The sequence below is a fragment of the Podarcis gaigeae genome (assembly GCF_964106915.1).
Source record: "Podarcis gaigeae genome assembly, chromosome: 2".
Classification (NCBI taxonomy): domain Eukaryota; kingdom Metazoa; phylum Chordata; class Lepidosauria; order Squamata; family Lacertidae; genus Podarcis; species Podarcis gaigeae.
The window spans coordinates 111,658,783-111,671,891 of record NC_139679.1 but is presented as its reverse complement, the minus strand read 5'-3'; the positions used below and the strand labels follow the sequence as shown (position 1 = coordinate 111,671,891).

The window sequence follows — 13,109 nt, the reverse complement described above, 5'->3', positions numbered from 1 at the left end:
TTCTTAGTTGCCACGCCAGTAGGCACCCCGTTTTGTTTGCAGATTCAAAGTATTTTTGCTTCATTGATTTAATTCTCCATTCTACTTCCTGGCTTATTAGTGTCGAATACTCTGTCTGCAGCACTTTAGCAATTTGTTTAGTCCTCTCATCCCTTGGATCTACTGTTAGTTTTTTCTCACAGTCTCTTAATTGTTTAAGTATTTCATCTTTCTTTGATTCTCTCAATTTCCTTCTATAGTTGTTCTGTTGGATTAAAAATCCTCTTAACACCGCCTTACTCGCATCCCAAACTATATCAATTTTTGTTTCTTTATTCAGGTTTATATCAAAATATTCTTTCAGAGTGTTTTTAGCCTTTTCGATTATTTCATCAATTTCAAATAAGTATTCATTCATTCTCCATCTATATGGGCCTGATGATTTACCTTTTATTTCCAGCACAATTGGGTTATGATCAGAGATGGTTCTAGGTTGTATTTCACATTTCATTATTCTTATCAATAGTTCTCTTGAAACCCATATCTGATCAATTCTACCCCAACTCTGATGGGGTTCTGAAAAGTGCGTGAATTGTTTCACTCTTGGATTTTTATATCTCCAAATGTCAATTAGATCTAAGTTTACTTGGAGATTATCAAAAGCTTTTGGGAGTTTCCCTTGATTCCCTTTCCTCTTTTTCTCATTTCTATCTAACTCTGGTGAGGGGACTCCATTCAAATCTCCAAGCAGGATTAATTTATGATTGTCTAGTTCTAATAGCATTTGTTCCAGTTTTTGAAAAAATTCCGCTTTGTTTGTATTGGGTGCATACACAGTCATTACGTTAAGTTTTTCCGATATGGGGTGTGTTTTCAAAACAGCAAGCGTAGCTTCCTCAGAGCTGCCTTAAAAGAAGCTACCAGTTCCCTCATATTGTTGTTCTAAAGCCCGTCCAAAAATGTTACCCTCCATTAAAACTGTAGTGGTGCCACTAGTGGAATTAAGGGGGATGGGGTAGAGAGAAGGGGTGGGTGGTGAGAGACTAATAATAATAAAAAAATCAGAGCACTGTCAGTACTATAGTTCAATTACAGGCCATCACTCGCAGCCAAGCAGATAAGCGCATTAAGACCATCTATTTATAAAAGGTTGGGGGGTTGGGGTATCAGTCCCTGGGTCCAATAGATTGCAAAATTTTCTTCCACACATCAAAATCCAGCGATGCCTCAAATTTCTCAAGGGCTACAGCCGCTGACATCGCAATGCCACCGGACAAACCAGAGTTATCTTCCGTGCCATCGTTCTCGCATTCATCGCTGTCACATTCTTCCTCGATTCCAGCCTCTTCTTCGCCACTGTCTCCCTTGTCCTCGCCCACCGCAGTTCTGAGGGAGGAGAACACAGCTGTGTATACCAGATTGCCAGAGAGGGCTTTCCCCCAATGGATCACCCCCCCCCCCGCTTGCCACTAAGCACCTTGGGCTGCCTACTGGGAAGTGTTAACGGAGAAATCTGAGGGCTCCCTTGGGCAAAAAAAACAAGGACACCAGCCAGGAATACCAGAGCAAAACAGCAGCCAGTAGGCTTGGTCTTTATTGAAGACTGTCGCGATAGGACTCCCACCTGCCACCAGGTGGAAGATGGAAGCCCCCAAACAAAAGAGAACCCAAACTTTTATTATCTGCTAATCCCTATGTTACGCCCCCCCAAACTACATCACGGTCACATCATGAAAGGGGAGGTCTGGTGGCAGTAATCTGAGCATCCTGGACCCTGCCCCATGGTTCTCCTTGCCCTCCACCAAACACCCATCAAGTGTAACAAAAAAGATATTTACATTTCCCTGTTTCCCAGGGAAGTTAAGCACACCCTTTTGTCTTCCTCTGGGTTTGTTAATTCTGGAATGGCTACCTGTCTGGCACTCAGGTATCAGGCAGAGGGGCTGCTGAGTAGCTGAGCTCACATGTCTACCAGTATATGAATTTCTGAAGTTTTCCCAGTGAGCCAGTACATAGATACATTTATCAGTGAATTGTTACATTTGGTATCGTGCAGCAAAGGCCCTTTGAATAGATAGGAAGAAACTGTGATGAAGTGTTTTGTGGGGACAAATCACAAAAGCCATAAAAGTGATTGTGCTGGTTTTGGTAGTGGGCTGCATATGCATGATATCTGCTGGAGGGGCAACCCTCCCCAACCTATACATAAATTCCTGCAACAGTAAGGTAAATGTAAAGGGACCCCTAACCATTAGGGTCCAGTTGTGGCCGACTTTGGGGTTGCGGCGCTCATTTCGCTTTATTGGCTGAGGGAGCCAGCGTACAGCTTCCGGGTCATGTGGCAAGCATGACTAAGCCACTTCTGGCAAACCAGAGCAGTGCACGGAAATGCCGTTTACCTTCCCGCCGGAGCGGTACCTATTTATGTACTTGCACTTTGACGTGCTTTCAAACTGCTAGGTTAGCAAGAGCAGGGACCGAGCAACGGGAGCTCACCCCGTCACGGGGATTCAAACCGCCGACCGTCTGATTGGCAAGTCCTAGGCTCTGTGGTTTAACCCACAGCGCCACCCGCGTCCCTTCCTGCAACAGTAGGAAGGGTCAAAACATTGCAGGCCTTTCAGTAAGAAGCCAAAGCAGCCCCCAAATGACATCAGCTTGATTATTTTGCATGCTAACACTAAGCCATGGCTCACGGAGGCACACCTTGCCCGATTGTTTTGCTTCCCAGCTGCTCCTGACTTTATATAGTTTGGCGGGTTGGCTAAACAAACCATGGTTAAGGAAGGATCAATGGGTTCCTTGCTGGTGGTGCTGCTGCCCGGCTGGCACAAACCCACAACAGGGCCTTCTTAGTAGTGGCCCCATGCTTACTAAAAGCCCTCCCTGGTAAGGTAGAATCATAGAATTGTGAAGCTAGAAGGAACCCTGACAAGATGGCCATCCCACCTCTGCTTAAAAACCACCAAGGAAGGAGAGTCCACAACCCCCCGAGGGAGACCATTCCACTGTCGAACAGCTCTGTTACAGGTCTATCCCCCTCATTATTATTTTTTGGGGGGGCAAATTTCTTCTACCCTGAGAATATTTGGGAGGGAGGCCACAATAAAGGGGCAGGGGAAGGGTGTGATAAAGATCTAATAGTAATTAAATCATTACATTATTCATTTAGTATGATAAAACACATGTTACCGTCTGTCTCCAAATATGGAGGGAGTGGAAATTATGAAGAGTTTCAACTTTCGATAAAGAAGGGCAATTTGCACTGTAACTGGTGCTTTTCAGACAAAAAGTATTAATGGGACATTGCTGGGGGTGGGGTAGGAATCCAAAGGCACAATCTAGTCAAGGAGAAAATGCACAAAAAAGTGCACTTGTCAACATTACTTTCTAGGAAATCTGGAGTTTTATCATACATCTGTCCAGAGCAGTGATGGGGAAAAGAACCTTTTCGGCTGGAGGCCAAATCTTTGTCTTCCCACAAACCCTGCAGGCCAAATCTAACGGAAAGGTGAGACCCACCTACCTGTCAACCATCGGACGTCAGGTAATTAACCATGTGATTAGCAGGTGAGTAGTCCTGCCCACCTGTCAAACTTGGTCCTCAGGATTGAACTCCCTGCACTTCAGAGAACGAGCAGCGAGTTCAAATCCTGATTAACAGTCATAGGATCCAGCCTTGTCTCTCGCTGCCCCTTGCTGGATGTCACGTTCGATTGCTGCTGCCGCGAGCGATGGAGGGAAGACCTGCTCTCTGCTGCAAGGCCCATTTCCACCTGGCCTAGGGGGCAGGGCCCACACCCACCCTGAACAGCTAAAAGAGGCTCCAGGGACATTGCTGGAACAACTCTTGCGTTGGGGCAACTGGCTAAAGTATTTTAAACGGGTCTAATTTTGATTCCTCCATTTCATTTTTGTTGGGTTGGTGTTGGTTACAATGTTTAGTTGGGCTTGGCGGTCACTTAAATTTGGGTATTAACTGTAAACTGTTTCTTATTATTGCTATTACTGGTTTTTTATTGATTTATCGGTTTGGTATAGGATATATTGTTTTCTAATGGCTTGACGTTTTGTTGGGTTTTATATGTTGTAGGCCGCCCAAGTGTTGCTGGGGAGACCCAGCCAGATGGGCAGGGTATATAAATTAACAAATATTATATATATTATATTATTATTTGATGTCAGGTGTGGGGCAGGCAGACGTGGTTTGTGAGGGGCCGAATGGGAAGCTGGTGCTCTAAATCTGGCTTCTTTGGGTAAGGGACTAAAGGGGTTCAAACCAAGGGTCTCATGGGAAGAGACATTTTCTGAAGACGTTATGGCACAGGGGTGAAATATGAATGCATGAACTTACTTGTACATCAGTTGCTTGAAGCCCTGCATGAAAGAGAACAATTGAGATGTAGTCAGTGAGCTCTTCTTCTCTTCACCGGCCCCTCAAAACATGGAAGAATTAACAGCGCTCCCCTCACAACACCAGAGCTCAAGGATGCAAGTCCAGCCAGGCCAAACCAAAGTCAATTTCTCCACATTCCTGAAGTTACTTCTACTGTTTTTCTGTATTTGATTACATACATATGCTTTCAGGTCCTGAGGTGTTTGCCGCTCCAGTACTTTATATGTCGAACGGTATAAATATTTGTACAAACAAAATAAGCAAGGCAATAGTAATAATTAGAATTCTTTATCAAGTGTCTACAAAGAAACACCCAAGGGGTAACTATACACAAAAGAAAAATACAAGCATGTGTAAAATGATACAGGCAAAAAAAAAAGTCTTGTGACGGCCTGTAAAAGTAAAGGTAAAGGGACCCCTGACCATTAGGTCCAGTCGTGACCGACTCTGGGGTGGCGGCATTCATCTCGCTTTACTGGCCGAGGGAGCTGACGTACAGCTTCCGGGTCATGTGGCCAGCATGACTAAGCCGCTTCTGGCGAATCAGAGCAGCGCATGGAAATGCTGTTTACCTTCCCGCCGGAGCGGTACCTATTTATCTACTTGCACTTTGACGTGCTTTTGAACTGCTAGGTTGGCAGGAGCAGGGACCGAGCAACGGGAGCTCACCCCGTCGCAGGGGATTTGAACCGCCGACCTTCTGATCGGCAAGCCTAGGCTCTGTGGTTTAGACTACAGCGCCACCCGCGTCCTGTGACTGCCTGTAAAAAAAGCTTATTGCTCATACATACTATATGAGAAGACTGGTATCCTCAAACACTGTTGGACTACAACTCCCATCATCCCTAGTCATTGGCTAGGCTGCCCGAGGCAGATGGAACTGGCCTTGTTACAGGTGCCACGTTTTAAGAAATCAGTGATGGAGGCGCCTTCATTGTTCTCCTTTTGGCGCCCAATAAAAAGATTTTTGTTTATGCAGGCCTACCCAGATACGTGTGGCATTGACATGTAGCTGAATCTGTTCTTGCTTTTTTAAAGCTTACTGTTCATTGTAATCATTGCTCTATGTCTTACATGTTGTGTTGAGGCCCAACAGTTGGGAAAGGCTGGGTTACAGTATTCCACCCCTCCCCTAATAAACCTTGGGCCAGATTGATAACTCAGTTGGTTAGAGCGTGGTGCTGATAATGCCAAGGTTGCAGGTTCGATGCCTGTAAGGGACAGCTGAATATCCCTGCATTGCAGGGCGTTGGACTAGAGCATGGGTAGGCAAACTAAGGCCCGGGGGCCGGATCCAGCCCAATCGCCTTCTAAATCCAGCCCGTGGATGGTCTGGGAATCAGCATGTTTTTACATGAGTAGAATGTGTCCTTTTATTTAAAATGCATCTCTGGGTATTTGTGGGGCATAGGAATTCGTTCACCCCCCAAAAAATATATAATCCAGCCCCCCACAAGGTCTGAGGGACAGTGGACCGCCCCCCCCGCTGAAAAAGTTTGCTGACCCCTGGACTAGATGATCCTCACAGTTCCTTCCAACTCTACAATTTTATATATTGTGCACAAATAAAGAACCTTAGGGCAGAGCTTTCCAAACTGTGTGTCGCGACACGTGAGTGTGTCAGTTGCAATGTGTAGGTGTGTGGCTCGAACGCTCCCCATACTCCTCCCAGGGCTGGAAAGGGGTTAGTTTAACCTCCAATTTGCCAGTAAAACTGAATTACTTTGTCACATGTAAAAAAAGTGTGTCACCAACATGAAAAGTTTGGAAAGCTCAGCCTTAGGGCTTGATAACAACCAAATATGTGAATTAAGAGCAGGGGTCAGCAAACTTTTTCAGCCGGGGGCCAGTCCACTGTCCCTCAGACCTTGTGGGGGGCCAGACTATTTTTTTTGGGGGGGGGGTGTGAATTCCTATGGCCCACAAATAACCCAGAGATACATTTTAAATAAAAGCACACATTCTACTTACGTAAAAACACACTGATTCTCGGACCGTCCACAGGCCAGATTTAGAAGGCAATTGGGCCGGATCCGACCCCCGGGCCTTAGTTTGCCTACCCATGGTTAAGAGTGATGAGGAAAGCAAATTGGCAGCCATATTTAATCAGATCTAGTCTAGCCGTATTGCTTAGAGCTAGCTATCATCTGGCCAAACTACTGTATTCACTCAAATCTAATGCTCACCTTTTTTGGGCACAACTACGTTGTGAAAATTAAGGTGCGCATTAGTTAGATTCGATGGTGCATTTACATTCACCATCAAATGCTCTTTTTGTTTGTTTGTTTCAAGGTTCTGAAAATTGAGGTGTGCATTAGATTTGATGGTGCGTTAGAATCGAGTAAATACGGTATGTTCCCCTCACCCACTTTCCCCATGTCAGCTCATGCCCAAAGAATCCACATAACCTACTTGTGGAACCCAGTGGATTCCATGCTCTTCCCTGGCTCTGAAAATCTCATCCAGTCTTTTAAGGTAAACCATTCATAAAAATCTGCTCTTACCTTCAGGAAGGCCACATGGTCTGTGGTTTCTAATGCTGCTTTAATCCCGGCAATCATCTTTGTATACGAAGATGCTTCGTCTTTCAGATGTCTTACGGCATCCTGCATATCCTTCAGGTTCTTCTTGCTTATCTTCTGGACTCTGTTCTTACAACTTTCTTCCTTCTCATGCAAGATCTGGTGGAGAGCCTCAAACTCTCTGGAAATGCGGCACAAGGTGTCTTTAGTGCAATTCTGCAAGGGGTAGAAAAACCGAAGAAGCAAGGAGAGTTTTTTTTTAATCTTAAAGAGAAAAACAACAACAGCCGTGCAGCAAATACCTTCCGATTTACGAAATCCGTTTTTAAAAAGTACAATGGAAATCGTTGAATATATTCAGCTTCTAAATTGCAGTTGCTACATGCTTTATTATTGCAACTGAGGATCAGGCCCACTCAAGCACAGATGGGGTGACTGAATCTGCTTGATCTTCTTGCAGAAACAAGGATGGTAGTTGTTACAACGCTGTATAGGGATCCGCAGGGGTGATTCAGATAGCCATTTGGAACATGGGACTCCCTCAAAAATTATGGGCCTAATTGAAAGATGTGTGTTTGCTGGTCCTGAATGGGGTAACCGTGTCCCTGAAAAACCAGGTGCACAGCCTGGGAGTCATTCTGGACTCACAAGCTTTCCATGGAGGAAGCAGCTGTTGAGGTGGTTTAGCCAAGACTGAAGCTCTTTCCTTTTTGCTTGATTTTAGTCAGACCTGCAAACAGGTGACCCACTACCTAGCCAGAAGCAGACGGCCAGCCACGTATTGTTGTCTTCTAGAGTCTCAAGAAACCAACACTTTTCAGACTATTGCTAACTTACTCTCCTGGTGCACCTATACCTCATGATATTATGAGGTATACTGTAAATAGGGAACCATAACAGCTGCTATTTAAATACAGGGCTGGTTTTGTATTTCAGTTATCTAGTACAGTGGTACCTTGGTGTTATGTACTGAGTTGAATAGGATCCAAACTGCAGCAGTCTAATTGGTCCTAGAACAATAGGATCCAAAATGCAGAAGTGAATCCACAACCTGATTGGCTTACAGTAGAATTCCGGAATTCGCCAATCATGTGCAGCCCATTGTGTAAATAATGTATAAATAATGCTAATAGGGCCTCCTGTTCTCATCCTGAAGCAAAGTTCTTAACCCGAGGTACTATTTCTGGGTTAGTGGAATTTGTAACCTGAAGCGTATGTGTCAGAGCCACCCGTGGTCCCAGCTCACAAGAGACCAAAGTCCAGTCCAAGTTATATACAAAAGGTTTCATTGAAGAACATTGTTGGCATTACATCCAAGCTCCGTGGCTCCGGATCTGTTACTCTTAGATCGTAGAAGTCCCCTCTGAATCCGTCCCGCCTCTACACCAGTTTAAGAGGCTTGTACTGCTCCACCTTTTCCTCTCCTTCCTTTTCCGCAGGGTCTTCCTGCCCCCCTGTGTTCCCTCCCTCCGGGACTCCCCAGAGGCTGAGTCCTCTGACGCCTGCTCCCCCCTCCTTCGCGCTTTGGGACCAGGCTCCTCCCCAGGACTCTCCTCACTTCCGCGCGCCTCCACATTTGAACTTGGCGCGTGTACGTTGCCTCTGACCTTCCTTTCGACAGTTACGCTACTCTCGGTGCTACTCTCCACCCCTTCCGGCAGGACGTCTTGCTCCGAACTCCTTCCCCCCTTTGTTTCCTCTTCTGCTCTTTTTGACACACTGGTAACTCCACCCCTTTCACTCCGTTCCGACAGAGGAGCCGGTCCCGATCTCCAACTCCCACTGGGGGTTCCCCCTCCGCTCTCCTGCTTCTGACTGCTTCCCCCTCTATCGCCCCTCGGCCTGGCCAGGGGGGCTCCCTTTTGGGAATCCTCCGAATCGCTTGACGGACTCTGAGACAACCTCGGGTCGTTGTCGTCCTCCTCCTCATCACCCTGGGATCCTTCCCCCTCGCTCTCTGTCTCCTCCCTCACCTGCGCCTCTCTCCCTGAAACCCTGACAGTATGTAAACTGAAGTGTATGTAACCCAAGGTACCACTATATATGTATTTGGGTATCTCTTAAGATATTGTAACCAAATGTTTCACGATTATTCCCCAGTTGAAAGAGCAGGTTTTTTGGTCTATGTTTGGATACAATTGGATGCCAATTTTGAATCAAGATGGTGGACTGGTCCTGTCAAGACTGCAGTAACTTTACCCACCGATTTAAAAACTGCACCAATTTTTGTTTGTTTGGTTCTTAGCATTCCTGAGCAATGCTGGGTACAAGACAGCTAGTTTATTATATTTTTATCCTACCTTTCCAGCAACAAATTCAGGATGGCCAATATCATTCTCCACCAATCCTCTACTTTCACACATTTTAACCTTAGGCCAAGAGATAGAAACTGGCATAAGGAATTCAACCTTGAACCTATCTTGGAGTAGACCTTTGAACTGGCCTACCCATCTTGCCCCATTCCTACAACTGAAATCTTTTACTTACTCCAAGTACAGGTCTGTGTGATGTATATCATTTACCTCCATCTCTGAAATTTCTTCTAGCTGAAGAGATTCAGCGTCACCAGCGGTCTTTAGGAAATTCTCCAGTTTTCTAAGAATTGTCTCCAATTTCCACTGTGTAGCAGAGAAAGCCAGAGACATTGAGCATAAAACATGTCTATTTTTCGTTTATCAAAACAGGAGAGGCAACACTTGTTACACATATTGAAAATACACTAAATCATATAACCATTAAAAAAAAATCATCAGGATCCTTGCCATGGGGGTTGAAGGCCATGGTGGGGGTGGGACGCGAGAAAGGGTAGCTATAGGAAACTCTAGAAATACGTTTGTGATATGGTGTTAATGTGTACTTGTGTGCGTGTGTGTGTGCATGTACACACACACACATTTTTATATTGTAAATTGTTTTAAGATCTCTTAAAATACCAAGTGGTATATAAATGAAAATAGTAATATAATACAGGCTAAAAAGGTATATTACAGGGCTAAAAATGAGTATGACAAGGCTGTATATTGCACCCTTGCTTATTTAACTTATATGCAGAATTCATCATGCGAAAGGCTGGGCTGAATGAATCCCAAGCCAGAATTAAGATTGCCGGAAGAAATATCAACAACCTCAGATATGCAGATGACACAACCTTGATGGCAGAAAGTGAGGAGGAATTAAAGAACCTTTTAATGAGGGTGAAAGAAGAGAGCGCAAAATATGGTCTGAAGCTCAACATAAAAAAAAACTAAGATCATGGCCACTGGTCCCATCACCTCCTGGCAAATAGAAGGGGAAGAAATGGAGGCAGTGAGAGATTTTACTTTCTTGGGCTCCATGATCACTGCAGATGGTGACAGCAGTCATGAAATTAAAAGATGCCTGCTCCTTGGGAGAAAAGCAATGACAAACCTAGACAGCATCTTAAAAAGCAGAGACATCACCTTGCCGACAAAGGTCCGTATCGTTAAAGCTATGGTCTTCCCAGTAGTGATGTATGGAAGTAAGAGCTGGACCATAAAGAAGGCTGATCGCCAAAGAATTGATGCTTTTGAATTATGGTGCTAGAGGAGACTCTTAAGAGTCCCATGGACTGAAAGATCAAACCTCTCCATTCTTAAGGAAATCAGCCCTGAGTGCTCACTGGAAGGACAGATCCTGAATCTGAGGCTCCAATACTGTGGCCACCTCATGAGAAGAGAAGACTCCCTGGAAAAGACCCTGATGTTAGGAAAGATGGAGGGCACAAGGAGAAGGGGACGACAGGATGAGATGATTGGATAGTGTTCTCAAAGCTACCAGCATGAGTTTGACCAAACGGCGGGAGGCAGTGGAAGACAGGAGTGCTTGGCGTGCTCTGGTCCATGGGGTCACGAAGAGTCGGACACGACTAAACAACTAAACAAAAACGAAGATGTAAAGGACCCCTGACAGTTAAGTCCAGTCGCAGACGACTCTGGGGTTGCGGCACTCATCTCGCTTTACAGTCTGAGGGAGCCGGCATTGTCCGCAGACGGTTTTTTCCTGGGTCATGTGGCCAGCATGACTAAGCCGTTTCTGGTGAAACCAGAGCAGCGCACGGAAATGCCATTTACTTTACCGCTGGAGCCGTAACTATTTATCTACTTGCACTTTTTGGCATGCTTTCGAACGGCTAGGTTGGCCAGAAATATAGGGCTAGAAGAGTATAATGGAGGGGTAAATTAGTTTAACAGGAGTGTTGGACTATGGGGAAAAGAAGCGAGAGATGTTCCAGCAGAGGTTGCTAGTCCATCTGGGACACTGGGCAAACCTGGAATTTTGAGAAAGTTATGCAGGTCGGGGGCCAGTCACAAATAGGTGCTGTGCTGCGTGTGACATAATGGATGCCACATTTAAAAGAGCATAAACACATACACAAAAACCAGTTTTTAAATTCACCTTGTTGATGAAGGGCAGGTGAGAAACAAAATTAAATAAAAATAACATATCCTATTGCATTTTCCCACACCCCAGTATTAGCCTCTGACCAGATGGTTTTACCATCAGCCAACCTTCCCCTCTCCCATTTTTTAACTTCTTGTCCTGATATAAGAGAGGCATGCAGAACTGGAAAGTTTGCACAAGGTTTTTGTGACGTTTTCCTTGGTGTTGCAAAATCCCCCTTGGGGCAATGCCTTCATTTTAAAAACCGAAAGCGTAATGCTGGTGGTCAACAAAAGAGGTTTAAAGACTATAAATGTAGGATAAACACCGACACCTGGAAAACACTGGCCTGCTAGCTCTCCAGTTGGAGAACAGCCTTTACCAAAGGTGTCATGGGCTTTGAAGACACTCCAACTCAGTCCGCAAGGGAGAAACGTGCTAGGAGGAAGGCACGCTTGGCAAATCCACATCGTGATCAACTCCCACCAGGAAACCAAGGTCCCCATTGTGGAAGGACGTGTGGACCCAGAATTGGCCTCCACAGTCATTGTTAAGACCGTGTTCATGGAAGGCAATCTTACTCGGCTATGAGTGAGCCAAGAAAGCAGCAGCAACCTGGGAAGTAATCCCTATTTAACCCAAGCGAAACCGACTTCTGTGAGGGGGTGGAGAAGGCACGCACGGGATTGGACCGCACGTCTGAACCCGACCCGCGTGTCACCACTGCTACAGCCGGTTCCCGGGCTCCGAGCAGAGAAATAAGCCTTGGCATCTACTACCTGCGGCGTATTCGACGGCAAAATACGCAGAAGCCTTGCCACTGACCTGCGCGTCCTTCACAGCATTTTTGATCGGCAGGAACTCGTGGTCCCGGTGGCGTGGCAGATCCCGGCAGATCACGCAGATGGGGACGCGATGCTGCTGACAGAAGAGCTCCAGCGGCTCCTCGCAGAAGTCGCGGGCGGCTGCAGGCAGCGACTCGCCGTCGAGCTCCAGGCGCTGGACTTTCTGGGCCACGTTGGACGCCAGCTCCTGCAGCCCGAAGGGGCGAAGGCACTCGGGGCAGCTCCCCGCGCCCTGCCCGACGGGGACGCAGCTTTTGATGCACAACAGGCAGAAGCTGTGGCCGCAGCCCAGCAGGTGGGGCTCTTGCAAGACGGAGAGGCAGATCGAGCACAGCAGGTCCTCGGCCAGGTTGGACGCCATGGTTTCCGGGAGCAGCTACTGGACGGGGACCGGCTGCGAGCGCCCCTCGGCCTTTCAAACGGGAAGAAGAGGTGCGCCCACCCGCGCAGCGCCTTGCTTGGAAGCGCTTCTGCCCGCCCGACGCCTGCTCAGTGGATCCGCAGTCTTTCGCTTCTTCTTTCTCCGGAAAGAGGTGCGGGGAGCGCAAAAACGCAAGATAACAGGAGCACCCAAGAGCGCGCACGACCAGCTGAAGCAGAGGCCCCCTTGTGCTCCTAATTAATAGCCCCTTCCACCAGCCCAGCAGGTGAAGCGTATGAAATTCCTTCTTCGAGGGAACTTTTAAAGGCGCAGGTGCCCTGTCTCCGTTTGCATTTGGCAACATTCCATTGCTCCGACCAGCGAGCCGGCTGACCATTTCGTAGAGATCATTTTTCTCAAATAAGGCAAGGTCCCCAAGGCTAAAATATTTTGTGTATGTTGTATATTTTCATATATTGGCCCCTTTTCCTACAATTTTCTGGGCCTTTTCATTTTTCTTTTCTTTTTCCTTTGCATCACTTTATTGCTTTTTAATTGAAATCTTTTAAATAAAATATTAATACCCATCCCAAAAAAACCCAAAC

At 46.3% G+C, this 13,109-nt stretch overlaps 1 protein-coding gene across 1 annotated transcript; it reads right to left on the bottom strand.

The window, feature by feature from the left end:
* Positions 1–843: 843 nt before the first annotated feature.
* Positions 844–12,515, bottom strand: LOC310837893 (nuclear factor 7, brain-like). Its single transcript, XM_083725110.1, has 5 exons — positions 12,124–12,515; positions 9,420–9,515; positions 6,880–7,113; positions 4,334–4,356; positions 844–1,365 (listed from the first exon to the last, which is right to left on the bottom strand). Exons 1-5 carry the CDS (start codon positions 12,502–12,504, stop codon positions 1,146–1,148), a joined length of 954 nt encoding a protein of 317 aa, XP_083581236.1. The 5' UTR covers positions 12,505–12,515; the 3' UTR covers positions 844–1,145.
* Positions 12,516–13,109: the final 594 nt, after the last annotated feature.

Coding starts and splice junctions, on each gene's coding strand:
- LOC310837893 (XM_083725110.1), bottom strand. CDS start 12,504: ATGGCGTCCAACCTGGCCGAGGACCTGCTGTGCTCGATCTGCCTCTCC. Junction 4,357..6,879: donor ACCATGTGGCCTTCCTGAAG/GTAAGAGCAGAT, acceptor TCTTTCATGCAG/GGCTTCAAGCAACTGATGTA. Junction 1,366..4,333: donor TTCAAGCAACTGATGTACAA/GTAAGTTCATGC, acceptor CTCCTCCCTCAG/AACTGCGGTGGGCGAGGACA.